The following is a 14,294-nucleotide window of genomic DNA, read 5'->3' as shown; positions in this document are numbered from 1 at the left end:
TTGAAGTCACCGCCCATTAAGAATCGGTTATCGTGACTATTAATAAGCTCTAAGTATTGATCGCATTTGATCTGATGTTTTGGGGGTCTGTAGACTGCAGTGACTGATAAATCCTTATCACCCTCCACTGTTATGGTTATAGCTTAAAATTCAGGTATAGAAATGCTGCCTTTTTCGTAATGTTTTATATTGCTTCTTATAATAATAGCAGCGCCTCCTCGTGCGGCGTTGTTTGGATGAATTGAATGATATTATATGTATTTTTCGAATTTGATGTATGACTGCTTGGTGAAGTGCTTCTCAGATATTAGACAGATGTCGATTTTTTCAGTTTCTAAAGTCATTTCTAGCTCGCTTTGATGTTTAAACAAGCCGTTTGCATTCCATAGCATTATTTTTAAAAATTTAGTCATTTTTATTCAGCTAGGTGTAGTGTTCTTTCGAGTTTCCGCAATCTCTTTTCTAATGCAGTCATATGCTCGTTTTGTGTCGTTTTTTTTTTCAATATTTGTTGTAGGATGTCAGCGTTTTCCCAGTGATTGTTTTCTTTTACTACCTGTGAGAATGTGGGCCTTTTAAGTGATGAAGTATTGTTTTGCAAAATTGGTTTACGGGTAAGATTATTTGGGCTGCTTTCTATAAGCTTTTTATTTATATTTTTTTATTTTTTATTTTTGAGCCAGCTCGTTGGTCACGTATCTTTTGCAGTTCTTTGGCAACAACGCATCCCCTGTAGCTCGCAGCAGTGTTGCCAGAACCAATCGCAGTAGCGTACTAAAGCGATGATCAAAAAAGTAATAGATTGCTGTACTCCGTAGTAGGAGTCTAAGCAAAAAAACAAAAAAAAAAAAAAAAAAAAAAAAAAAAAAAAACATTTTTCTAATAGCGGTCGCCCCTCGGCGGGCAATGGCAAACCTCCGAGTGTATTTCAGCCATGAAAAAGGCCCTCATAAAACCTATCTGCCGTTCGGAGTCGGCTTGAAACTGTAGGTCCCTCCATTTGTGGAACAACATCAAGACGCACACCACAAATAGGAGGAGGAGCGGGTTTAATATTTTGTGTTGTATCGTGTTGTTATACATATTCAAAATTGACGATGTGCAGTAGCGGAGAAATTATTGTCAAAAGGGCGAATGAAACAAAAATATCTGCAGACATATGTCCTTTTAGTTGTTTACTTTTATGGCTGCTGATCGCCCTCTCTCGTTAACAATGGGGCTTACATAAGCAGCGATGGATAAAGAATGTTTCCCAATACGCCTTTTATAAAACATTTTTTTCAAAATTTGGCTGAAATTGTAATTTAAAACATGAACAATTTTTCCTGTTTCCTCTTAGAATGGGAAATTGTAATAGATTTCATATGAAGTGTAATAGCTTAATAAACTGAGAACAAATGTAATAGATCTATTACAATTGTAATAGACTGGCAACACTGGCTCGCAGGATAGGCCTCGCCACAATTGCAGAATTTTGGTTGTTGTTTTTCAGGCTTTGTACATTCAATCGTTTTATGCTTTCCTGCGCATTTGACACACCTTGGTTGTTTGCCGCAGTAGTTTTGCGTGTGTCCATACGCCTGGCATGGTTTGCATTGCGATATGAGTTTCGATTGCCTCACAGCTTCAATAGTGACAAGAGAGTTGTATGATGTTGATGTATTTTCTTGATGTTTTCACTGGAATCAAACGTTAGGAGAAACATATCTAAAGGCTTTTTAGTTTTCCATTTCAATTTATGAACTACGCTGATAGCTTTAAGTCCTTGTTTTTGAAGATAAGATATTATTTCTCCTGGATCAAACGTATGATGCACGCTCTTTACCATAACCTTAATCTGCCGGTATTGCTTGTTTTCATATGTATACCAAGATAGATTTTTACTGGTTAGCATTTTTGTCAGGTTTCTATAGTCATCAGGATCTAATGCATTGATTTTGTAAGTATTATTGTTTAAAAGTTTAATAAGAAACTCTTTTTTCATTTCCTTTTTCGCATTATTAAAGATTTGCTGGTAATCACATTCTCCAGATATCATTATTGGTGGAGGTCGCGGGATTTTCTTCTCTTTTTGCTCGAAGGATGCTTTTGCAGTAACTTTTGAGTTAGAAGCCTGTATTTCAGGCGATAGTTCAGCCTTCCTTTTCTTACTTGGTCTTTTTTCAGGATTTAATCCGTTTCTCGTGTAAGTTCGTCTTCATCCGTTTCATTTTGAATGTTAGAACCATTTTTTTAGGAGTTGTATTATTTTTTTTAAGGTTTTTTTCTGTTTTGAGTAAATCTAGTTCATTCTTTAAATACATGCATAATTTTTCCATATTTTTTAACTGATTAGCTTGTTGGCTTATTATATTTTGATAGTGGACTAGGTTATTTCCAATAACTTCATGATTTTTCGCTAGTTGGCCACCTTCAGGTGGAGGTGTTCGTTGCATAATTTATGTAATTGCTGGTATGCGCTGGGATATACATATGTATGTTTAAATACTTAGCTAGCACAGCACTGTGGGTTCGAGATGTAGTCGGTATAGTAGACGCCTTTCGTTGAGTCGGTAATGCAGTCCACAATGACAGCTGTTCTTCCGACCCACGAGATTTTTTGCTTACAAGATTGTTTACACTCTTGTGGGAACACAGCTGTACGTATCGTACGGGAACACACCTATACGTATCCTTTTGGCCACACTGAATTCATTATTCATTTTTATTCATTATTCAATTTAATTTAACGTCGTTATTGATTCTACGAAAGAGATTATTCTAGAAGCGTCTTTGCAAACGAAAAGACATACTTTGAAAATTGTTCCTGGTTTAAGAATTGAGAAAATTGTTTCTTCCTTGGGGATTATTCTTGTTTTGAACATTGTTTAGGTTCGGCTGAAATTGTTTATTATATTTATTGCGAGGTATCTGCGTATTTTCACTCCCCATGTGGGCGTATCCTGCTTGGAGCAATATGTCCATGGCTCTAGGTCTGTGGGATTTCTGCAGAACAAAATGGTTTTCATTGGTTCTTGAATCTTATTTTTGAAAATGCTGAGGGCGGTCTGCATATTATTCGTGGCACTGACCTTGGTTGCTTCTGTTTCGCCTAAGATAACTACACACTTATTAAGTCTATATAGTTTATTTTTTATCTCATTGTAAAAATCTAAAGTACTAGTTCTTAATGTTGTACCTCTTAATTCGTCACATGATCGCCTATCGCCGAAATTATTTTGGAGAATACTTTTTATCTCTGACCAGGTTGTGGCTATACATGTGTGATGATATCGACATCGTCTGCCTTGAAAACCGCGCTGTTAGTTCTGCCTTCTCCAAACTGAATAAAGAGGCAAAGTGAATGGGTCTGGTGGTGAACGAGGACAAACCGAAGTACCTCCTGCCATCAAGTAAACAGTCGGCGCACTCGCGTATCGGCACCCACGTCATTGTTGACAGTTATGATTTCGAAGTTGTAAAGGACTTCGTATACTTAGGAACCAGCATTAAAACCGATATCAATGTCAGCCTTGAAATCCAACGTAGAATCTCTCTTGCCAACAAGTGCTACTTTGGACTAAGTAGGCAATTGAATAGTAAAGTCCTCTCTCGACGAACAAAACTAACACTTTACAAGACTCTCATCATGCCCGTCCTAACGTATGGCGCAGAAGCGTGGACGATGACAACATCCGATGAAGCGACGCTTGGAGTGCTTGAGAGAAAGATTCTGCGCAAGATTTTTGGACCTTTGCATGTTGGCAACGACGGATATCGCAGGCGATGGAACGGTGAGCTTTAGAATAAAGTTCCAGCGGCTACGTTGGCTGGGTCATGTCGTCCGAATGGATACAAACGCCGGCTCTGCGGTACCAGCTGGTGGTAGTAGAGGAAGAGGAAGGCCTCCTCTGCGTTGGAAAGATCAGGTGGAGAGGGACTTGGCTTCACTTGGTGTGTCCAATTGGCGCCGGTTAGTACGAGAAAGAAACGACTGGCGCGCTTTGATAAACTCGGCCAAAATCGCGTAAGCGGTTATGGCGCCATTTAAGAAGACGAAGGTTGTGGCGTGGCAATTTATTTCAATGGTCTGTCTTGCTTTACCCTTTAGTCTTGATTTGATCATGTCTGAGAAGAGAAGTTGGGACACTTGGTTATATGTACTTAGTTGTGGATGAATCCTGTCCACGAGTGTAGTAAAAGTCTTAGGTGTCTCCATAAAACTCAGGTAAGCTCTGGAGATATTTCAAGGAGTCTTTTACCATTTGGCTTTGTGGTTGTTCAACCATTTTTATTAATGGGTTTTTTTCTTTTCTTTCACTATCACTCATATGTAAAAAAAAAATGATGTTGCTTAGCAAATGATTTCACGATAAACTTAACAAAAGGTTTCACAAAACAAAATAGAAAAATTATGTCACTTAGCAATTATATCGTATAGCAAATGGTTTCTTTAAAATTCACAATGAATAAAAATTTATATCACTTAACAATTGGGGTTTTGTTTGTTTTTAAACTATGTCACTTAGCAAATGGATATTTTTTTTTGAGATGGTTTCTTAATAAATAAAACTATATCACCTAGAATTTGTTTTTTTTTTTTTATTTACATTGTAACTAGTTAATAAATTATAAGCTAACGAACCATTTGGATTTAATTTTGTGCAATACAACTAAATTTAATAATGCTCTGCGCAAGGCTTACAGAGAAATAGGCTACTGTGAGAGTTGGTGCGGTTTTTTTCGTTCCAGCCTTTCTTTCCATATACCGGGATCAGGGCTGAGGCTTCGCTATTTACATGGTGGCGTAGTCTTTTCATATGATACCGATTCGATACCAAGGTCGTGTTCGATATCGATGTTGCGGACGTACCAAGGTGCATTAACAGCGCATCGTAGTACCTTATTTTGAAATCTTTGTATAGATTTTATATTGGTTGAGCTTCAGCAGCTCCATAGCTGGATCCCATAGGTCCAAATTGGTTTAAGCACCTGCTTATATATAAGAATTTAATTGTATAGGGATAAGGCTGATTGGTTGTCCTTAAGCTAGTACATAATATATTTCTAAATCTGATTTCTAACTGCTCTTTTTTCTTTTTAACGTGAGTATTCTATTTAAGCTTGGTATCTCGTGTCATTCCTAAGTATTTGGCGTTGTTGTGATACGGGATTTGCACGCCGTTTATGAATAGTGGCAGATATTGGATTTTCTTCTGTGTGAAGTCTAAATGAACCGATTTTGTTTCATTTAGTTTTATGCGCCATTTAATGGTCCACTCTGAGATTTTATTTAAATAAATTGAAAGGTTTTTGATTGAGTCAATATGGGTTTCTCCTACCGACAAGATAGCTGTGTCGTCTTTTGCATTGAAGTCACCTCCCATTAAGAATCGGTTATCGTGACTATTAATAAGCTCTATGTATTGGTCGCATTTGATCTGATGTTTTGGGGGTCTGTAGACTGCAGTGACTGATAAATCCTTATCACCCTCCACTGTTATGGTTATTGCTTAAAATTCAGGTATAGAAATGCTGCCTTTTTCGTAATGTTTTATATTGCTTCTTATAATAATAGCAGCGCCTCCTCGTGCGGCGTTGTTTGGATGAATTGAATGATATTATATGTATTTTTCGAATTTGATGTATGACTGCTTGGTGAAGTGCTTCTCAGATATTAGACAGATGTCGATTTTTTCAGCTTCTAAAGTCATTTCTAGCTCGCTTTGATGTTTAAACAAGCCGTTTGCGTTCCATAGCATTATTTTTAAAAATTTAGTCATTTTTATTCAGCTAGGTGTAGTGTTCTTTCGAGTTTCCGCAATCTCTTTTCTAATGCAGTCATATGCTCGTTTTGTGTCGTTTTTTTTCAATATTTGTTGTAGGATGTCAGCGTTTTCCCAGTGATTGTTTTCTTTTACTACCTGTGAGAATGTGGGTCTTTTAAGTGATGAAGTATTGTTTTGCAAAATTGGTTTACGGGTAAGATTATTTGGGCTGCTTTCTATAAGCTTTTTATTTATATTTTTTTATTTTTTATTTTTGAGCCAGCTCGTTGGTCACGCATCTTTTGCAGTTCTTTGGCAACAACGCATCCCCTGTAGCTCGCAGGATAGGCCTCGTCACAATTGCAGAATTTTGGTTGTTGTTTTTCAGGCTTCGTACATTCAATCGTTTTATGCTTTCCTGCGCATTGGACACACCTTGGTTGTTTGCCGCAGTAGTTTTGCGTGTGTCCATACGCCTGGCATGATTTGCATTGCGGTATGAGTTTCGATTGCCTCACAGCTTCAATAGTGACAACAGAGTTGTATGATGTTGATGTATTTTCTTGATGTTTTCACTGGAATCAAACGTTAGGAGAAACATATCTAAAGGTTTTTTAGTTTTCCATTTCAATTTATGAACTACGCTGATAGCTAAGTCCTTGTTTTTGAAGATAAGATATTATTTCTCCTGGATCAAACGTATGATGTACGCTCTTTACCATAACCTTAATCTGGCGGGATTGCTTGTTTTCATATGTATACCAAGATAGATTTTTACTGGTTAGCATATTTGTCAGGTTTCTATAGTCCTCAGGATCTAATACATTGATTTTGTAAGTATTATTGTTTAAAAGTTTAATAAGAAACTCTTTTTTCATTTCCTTTTTCGCAATATTAAAGATTTGCTGGTAATCACATTCTCCAGATATCATTATTGGTGGAGGTCGCGGGATTTTCTTCTCTTTTTGCTCGAAGGATGCTTTTGCAGTAACTTTTGAGTTAGAAGCCTGTATTTCAGGCGATAATTCAGCCTTCCTTTTCTTACTTGGTCTTTTTTCAGGATTTAATCCGTTTCTCGTGTAAGTTCGTCTTCATCCGTTTCATTTTGAATGTTAGAACTATTTTTTTAGGAGTTGTATTATTTTTTTTAAGGTTTTTTTCTGTTTTGAGTAAATCTAGTTCATTCTTTAAATACATGCATAATTTTTCCATATTTTTTAACTGATTAGCTTGTTGGCTTATTATATTTTGATAGTGGACTAGGTTATTTCCAATAACTTCATGATTTTTCGCTAGTTGGCCACCTTCAGGTGGAGGTGTTCGTTGCATAATTTATGTAATTGCTGGTATGCGCTGGGATATACATATGTATGTTTAAATACTTAGCTAGTATAGTAGACGTCTTTCGTTGAGTCGGTAATGCAGTCTACAATGACAGCTGTTCTTCCGACCCACGAGATTTTTTGCTTACTCAACACACCTATACCTATCCTTTTGGCCACACTGAACTCATTATTCATTTTTATTCATTATCCAATTTAATTTAACGTCGTTATTGATTCTACGAAAGAGATTATTCTAGAAGCGTCTTTGCAAACGAAAAGACATATAAAAATAGAGTTCCTTTAGAAGTATAAGTTTTATCTTAACTGTCTTGAATTATACATCGCAAATAAAGAGCGTTAATATAAAATAAAAACCATATGTGGCGGTTTTATTTCCCCACACTCTCGATAGCGGGGGTTTATTTATTGTAATGTTTTTGTTTTTTTGTTCTCTCTTCTATTGGTTCTTTGTTTTCGCGTTTAGTCTAGCGTATAACAATATGTATCTACATATACGTATATGCACAGCGAAACTAGTAACGCAAAAATATATGTACAGTTTGTCAAGAATATCTTTCCATAGGGAGGAAAAATTTTAAAATCTAGCTTTGATCGAGAATTTCAACAACAAATAAAAAAGCAAACAAAAATTTATACACACATTCCATTTCTGTACTTGTCTACGACTAGTAGGCGCCAACAGTTATTAAATAAAAACACACATTACAAAAACTACAACAACAAAAGGTGTTTACTCTATTTAAAAAGTGTCAAAAAAATCTTTGCACAACTGATGAAAACAGCAAAAAATGCAGTTATTTTCCGCGAATTTCATCCATTTGGATATTTTTGCAAATGGTATGGAATGTGAAAGGGGTAAAAAATTCATCAAAAAATCGTAAAATCAGCACTGACTTTCGGAAGAAAGTGATAATACCTTTTGGATTAAACGATTTTTGGTGAAAATTTTTACTCTCTTCAATCTTTTATTTCATAGTCAAAGCAATAACAAAAAATGTAGCGAATAAATTAAGGATTTTCATAGCAAAAATAACACAAAAGAAAATATCTTCAAAATTTTACATAAAAAAATTGTACATACAGTAAAGGAAATTTAAAGTTTACTTAAAGGTATAGGTTTCAATAACACGTATGGTATCCATTTGTTTCAATTACACCCTTCAGCCGACTTTTCATGGAACATACCAGCTTCTTGGTTTCATCAGGCGAAATATTTTGCCACTCCTCTTCGATTATTCGCTTCAATTACTATTTGTTGTTTCTTGTGTGCTTTTTAATTTTTTTTTCCAAAATATCCCGGAAATGCTCAATCGGATTTAAGTCTGGAGACTGGGGCGGATGTGGGAGCACAGATTTACAATTGTAAAGCAAGTAAGTTCTTATAACTTCTCAACTATGCTTCGCATGCAAAAGTATAAAAACGCTCTAAACAAAACGAGTATGGTTTCTAGGAACTGTACATATGTCACAAAAATATTTACCGCTATTTAAAACAGCAAGCATTGAGTGATTTTCGCGATATATACTAGTGGTACTCATTTAATGTGGCACTACATATGCCATAATCGCAAAGTTGCAATGTTGCCACTACTGTTTAATGAGCGCCCCACTGACAATATTTTTATAAGTTAGCTGTTTTTTATTTGCCAAAAGTAAAAATTAAAATGCCGAGAACAAGTGAAAAGCAAAAGCTTCTAAAATTATTAGAAGTAACAGCGCTTAATGATTTGATGATTCTGGAATTCTTTTGTGAGGACGAAGGTATGAATTTAAACTAGATTATATTTTATTTCATATGACTAACTTTTATTTTTTTGGCAGAAGAGAAAAAAAAACAAAGAAGATGAAATATTGGAGGAACTTTCAATTGTGTTGGCCCTAGGTGTAGAATGCAGATACAGATACCATTTATCCAAAATAGCGTGCCTAAATGTAAGGTATATTATTTTTAAAGGAAGTTTTATGGGAACTTGATGAAAGCAGATTCAAGAAGATTACACGTGTGACTTGGAAAACGTTCGATGTTATTTTAAATTTAATAAAAGAAGATGAACTTTTCCATCAACCCCGATCGTGCAAGCAATTTTCTCTTGAAACACAACTCGCAATTGTATTGTATCGCTTAGGCTCAAGCGGTGAAGGAGCTACTCTCTCAAAAATTGCTGGGTTGTTTGGAATTAGTGATGGTGGTATCATTCAGGTCAGAGTCCGTAATTGTATTGGCATTATGAATCTCAACCTTTTTTATTTTAGAATTTAACTGAAAGAATATTTAAAGCGCTATTAAAACACAAAGATGAATATCTATTTTGGCCAAATACGGATGAAAGAAAAAAGCTTGTGTCAGAAACCTGGAATGAATTACCCAATTGTGTGGGATACGTAGATGACACTGAAATTCCATTAGCGGAAAAACCTTCGCAAGACCCAGAAGCGTACTTTTCACGGAAGCACATCTACTCTGTTAAAGCTCAAGCCGTGTGCGATAATAAACTGCAAATACGACATTTGGAGTTAGGCTATCCAGGTAGCGTGCACGATGCACGTATATTTAACAATTGCGAGTTGTCGAATGAAGCAGTTAAATTCTTTGGGGGGGCGGAATGGATTGCAGGTGACAGCGCCTATAAACTGTCTCGTACAGTTATAACGACATTTAGGGAAAATTCCAGAGAACTGACACCGAGTCGAAGGGCTTTTCTTAACAAAACATTCAGTTGTTATAGAATACGAATTGAACACTGTTTCGGTATGCTGAAGGAAAGGTTTGGCAGTTTAAAAAGTTTAAGACTTCAAATTAAAGATGCAAATGGCATTAAAAAAGTTAACAAGTGGATTCTCTGTTGCGCATTGTTACACAATCTTATACTTCAACAAGATGATCATTTCGATTACCAACTTGAGGAATCGGAGCACGATATTAATGAGACATTACCTAGTGCACGAACTAATGAGGGAGAGGCAGTACGACGAACAATTTGTGAAATGTTAGAATATGCAAACAATCAACAAGGCGACGAACAATTTGTGAAATGTTAGAATATGCAAACAATCAATAAATAAATTCGTATTATTTTCATTGCTTTTTAACTTTGTAGTTTGAGCTGTGCTCATTTATTTATATTACAAACACATTTTGGCAGCTTATTAATTATTTACATTTTTCAATCTTTCGTGTTCTAATCTTAATTTTTCCATCTCGACTCTCTCTTCTTTCTCCAGTTGTAGTTTCTGCAATTTAAAGTTATTTTCCTCTTTTTCTCTTTCAAATTCCAGTTTTTGTGTTTCTAAGCCCACCTTTTTCTTTTGAATTTCAAATAATAGAGCAAATGGGCTCGAGCTCTCAGCTCTCTTCAAATTTCTTTTTGTTGTCGTTGTATTGTTTTGTGTGCGAATATCTGACGCCAATGAACAAGGCGAACTGACTTGATCCTCAGGAAATGTTGGAGAAATTAAAACAGATGGACTCACTAATGGACTTTCAGGCAAACTCGTAGATGTTTCGCAATCAATTTCTAATAACACTTCCTCTTCATTATTCTCCAAGGACAACACTGGCTCTGAAGACTGATAGATTGCTGGTGGCTGGATATTGATGCGCCGTGCAAAAATTGCGTGTAGGTCATCATAAAATGGACAAGTCTTTTTGATGTATTCTTCTACACTGGTTACATCTCCATTCTCAAGCAGTCCTGCGCCCGCTTGGCTTTTCCACTTGACTGCGGCCAAAAAACTTGTTTTAAGGTGTCTCATTTTTGTGCGCATATTATCCCATTTTATTGTGCATAAATTTGGCGAATTTTGCTTAATGCGATCATAAAATTTTTGAGCAGTTGGTTTCTAAAATAAGTTTGTAAAATGTTAACAAGCTAGTAATGGAAAATGTAAGAGCATTACCTCAAATTGTTGCGGATTAGCCTTCTCATTGTCAAAGACAATCGTAAGCAAATCTCTGGTTTGCTGTTCACTCCACCGAAAAGTGCCATTAATGCGTAATCGTTTTTTCTATAAATATATAAATAAACCAATTGATTTTTAAATATTAACAAAATAATATTAAAAATGTGTCTACTTACGTCTTCCATTTCAAAGCAAATAGCGAATCGCGCGTTTATGCTTAACAGCTGATAATGATTTGCGACAAATTGCCACGGATGCCATTGAAAATAGTCTAGCAAAGTTGCCATTATATCGCAAACTTAATTGCATGTAAAAATGAACAGCTGATTTGCGACTTTGCCACCTTGCGAAGTTTGCAATAAATGCCATATGTTTGCAACATTACATGAGTACCACTACTATATTTGCTGTATGCACAATTATTTGAGCTAAGTTTAACGGAATGTGGGGGTTTACTCAAATGAAAAGGAAATGGTTAGAAATTGACAAAGAATTGTTAAAGCTATTTCATCCTCATAAAAAATCGTTTAATCCTAAAGATATAATATTATCACTTTCTTCCGAAAGTCAGTCCTGTATTTACAATTTTTTGATGCAGTGTATATCTTTTAGCAAATGATTTTTTCAAGATTCATAATGTATTAATAAAATTTTGTCTTAGTCTAATGGTGCTGGTAACTTCTGTTTTTTATTCTTATTGTAGTTGCTGATGTCTTCTCTCTCTTTTTCTTCTTTGGTGTCTTCGGTCCTTTTCTTCTTCCTTTTATTGCTAGTCCTGTTTGCAGGATCTGTTTTGTTTATTTATCCTGTATGCAGGAGTTTTTAATTTTTAGTTCTGTTTGCAGGATCTGTATTGTTTATTTATTGCACATCGCGATTAAACGATAAAACGTATATAACTAACCATATTTCAGTTATATCGCGACTGCACCAAAAACAGGTGCTTACCTGATTTGTAAAATTGTTTGTAAAAAAACACACTTGGGTTTTGGTTTGGGTGAGTTCATAACTGAAAGTTTTTTTTTATACTTAATTTATTCTGTTTACAATAAATATTTGATTACTTTACGATATATTGGTTCTTGGGAAAAATGGTTCATTGGTCTTTTTAATAATTAATTGTAATTGCTTAATAACTCGTTACACTTTTACTAATTTTGTTTAAGACAATATATTCATTCTTTGGAGATTTAATTATTTCAATTTACAATTCTTGAAAAATTGGTTCATTGGTCTTTTTAATAATTAATAGCAATTGGTTAATTCTTTGAAAGTAAAAATAGCTCGCTGGTCTTTTATTAATGACTGATGCTTTCCATTTCAATTCAACCGGGCTATTCGGGTCATGTTCTTCGATTTCGATGTAACTCAAATATGTTGCTCTCTGGTCAAAATAATGAGACACGTATATTTTTGTTCGCCCGAAAATAATCTTTTCCAAGAGTTATCGGCTTGAAATCGATTTTTTTTTAAATGCCCATAACTTAGTCAAAAATGAACCGATTTTAATAATTCTGGGTTCAAAATGATCGTCATTACTTACACGAGTTGAAAATTTTTTATTAAGCAAAAAAGAAAAAAAATTGAATTTTTTTCGAAATTCAATATTTCAAAAAGTGTATTTTTTTTATACCTTTTTCCAAATCAAGAGGACACTTCAAACTTCAATTGAACTGAATGCCCCGTGGCTAAAATGAGTTGTTTTTGAGTAATGAATTTTTGAGTAAAAAACCTGTTTAGCACTTTTTGTTTTTTGGAAAATAAAAAATATTCAACTACATTTTTGCAATTGTTTCTACATGAAGTCATTCGTGTAAGTAATGGCGATCATTTTGATTCCAAAATCATTAAAATCGGTTCATTTTTGACTAAGTTATGAGCATTTAACAAAAAAAAAATCTTATATAATGAAAAAAATCGATTTTGAACCGAAGAACTAAATTGCCGATAAATCTTGAAAAAAAATTTTTCGGGAGAACAAAAAAACACGTGTCTCATTATTTTGACCAGAGAGCAACATATTTGAGTTACATCGAAATCGAAGAACATGACCCGAATAGCCCGGTTGAATTGAAATGGAAAGCATCGACTACTTTTGGTTCGAAACTCTTAGAAATCATAAAGCAGTAAAGTTTAAATAAAGAAAGTGTGAAAAATATATATTCTTATGAACAAACATTTTAGTTTTTTTATATTTGGAATACAGTGGAGGCTATAAGTTTTATACTCGATATCTCAATTAGCATTCAATTTCAATCCGTGGAACAAAAGATCTAATGTATTCACTGGCAGACACATTTCCTGGTTTATAACCGTAATTGTAGGTTTAAAACTGAAATATTCGCTTCCAGCTTTCAACATTACGTGTGGCAATTCGGCAGCTTCAATTATGGGATTATGTTTGACGAACAAATACAACAGCTCTGGACAATCCGCCAACTGTTGGTATACATGTTTTTAATTAATGATATAAAACATTTCTATAACAAATTTAGTACCTTGTAGGCATTATGTAGCCTTTGCGGAATAAAGGCGATGAGACTTAGCAGCTTGTTTGCCATATATAATATTAACGTATGCTGGTATAATTTTCTAACTCATAGTCATTAATGAGTTTTTGTAATAGTGACCAGGCCATATCGACAGCTTTATTGCGATGAGGCAAATCTAAATTATAGAGAAAATCGTATAGCAAGGAAAATGCTTGTATAGAAACTACTTATTCAAAACCAGCCATTTCATTTTCTTGTAACTACACCCATGCTTCATTGGGGAGAGGTGATAACTCGAAGCCAGTAACTAACTCTAATGCAGTTGTACATAAACCCCCGTCAGATGAAATTATTGCCAATCCTTGTGGCATTAATAAATATTTGCAATATTCGCCCGGGAAAAATGATCCACGTCATTGCATCGAAGCAGCATTCATTATTTGCCGTTTCGGTTCCTCACCAGGAACGTTAAAAAAGGTCCTTTACCATTCTTGACTTGCTTTAAACACAATGCTACTTTTTCATCTTATTTATATTATTTATAATAAATCCACCTTCGAAATACCAAAACAAAACCATGAATTCGCTTTGACGCCTTAGCGAGACAGAACTCGCCAGAAGATACAAGTTGTCAAATCTAGAAATAACAATAATTATTAAGCAAGAATTTAAGAACAAGAGATTGCGCCTTCCCTATTCGCAGAATCGCAAGAGCCCATGAAAAAACAAAAAAAGATACAGGAATTACTTGTTTGGAAACAATCAAACACAAGAAATTCTACGCACACACACACAGTTTCTTGGCACGG

General features: G+C 34.9%; 1 protein-coding gene and 1 pseudogene across 1 annotated transcript; one reads left to right on the top strand and one right to left on the bottom strand.

Moving 5' to 3' along the window:
- Nucleotides 1–8,757: 8,757 nt before the first annotated feature.
- LOC129251466 (uncharacterized) lies at nucleotides 8,758–10,132 on the top strand (annotated as a pseudogene).
- A 108-nt stretch (nucleotides 10,133–10,240) lies between these two features.
- LOC129251464 (uncharacterized) lies at nucleotides 10,241–11,178 on the bottom strand. Its single transcript, XM_054890809.1, has 3 exons — nucleotides 11,170–11,178; nucleotides 10,991–11,098; nucleotides 10,241–10,933 (listed from the first exon to the last, which is right to left on the bottom strand). Exons 1-3 carry the CDS (start codon nucleotides 11,176–11,178, stop codon nucleotides 10,241–10,243), a joined length of 810 nt encoding a protein of 269 aa, XP_054746784.1.
- Nucleotides 11,179–14,294: the final 3,116 nt, after the last annotated feature.

This window comes from Anastrepha obliqua, unplaced genomic scaffold (genome assembly GCF_027943255.1).
Source record: "Anastrepha obliqua isolate idAnaObli1 unplaced genomic scaffold, idAnaObli1_1.0 ptg000023l, whole genome shotgun sequence".
In the NCBI taxonomy this organism is placed as follows: domain Eukaryota; kingdom Metazoa; phylum Arthropoda; class Insecta; order Diptera; family Tephritidae; genus Anastrepha; species Anastrepha obliqua.
Note: the sequence above shows the minus strand (reverse complement) of the source record. Positions and strands in the feature narration are given on the sequence as shown.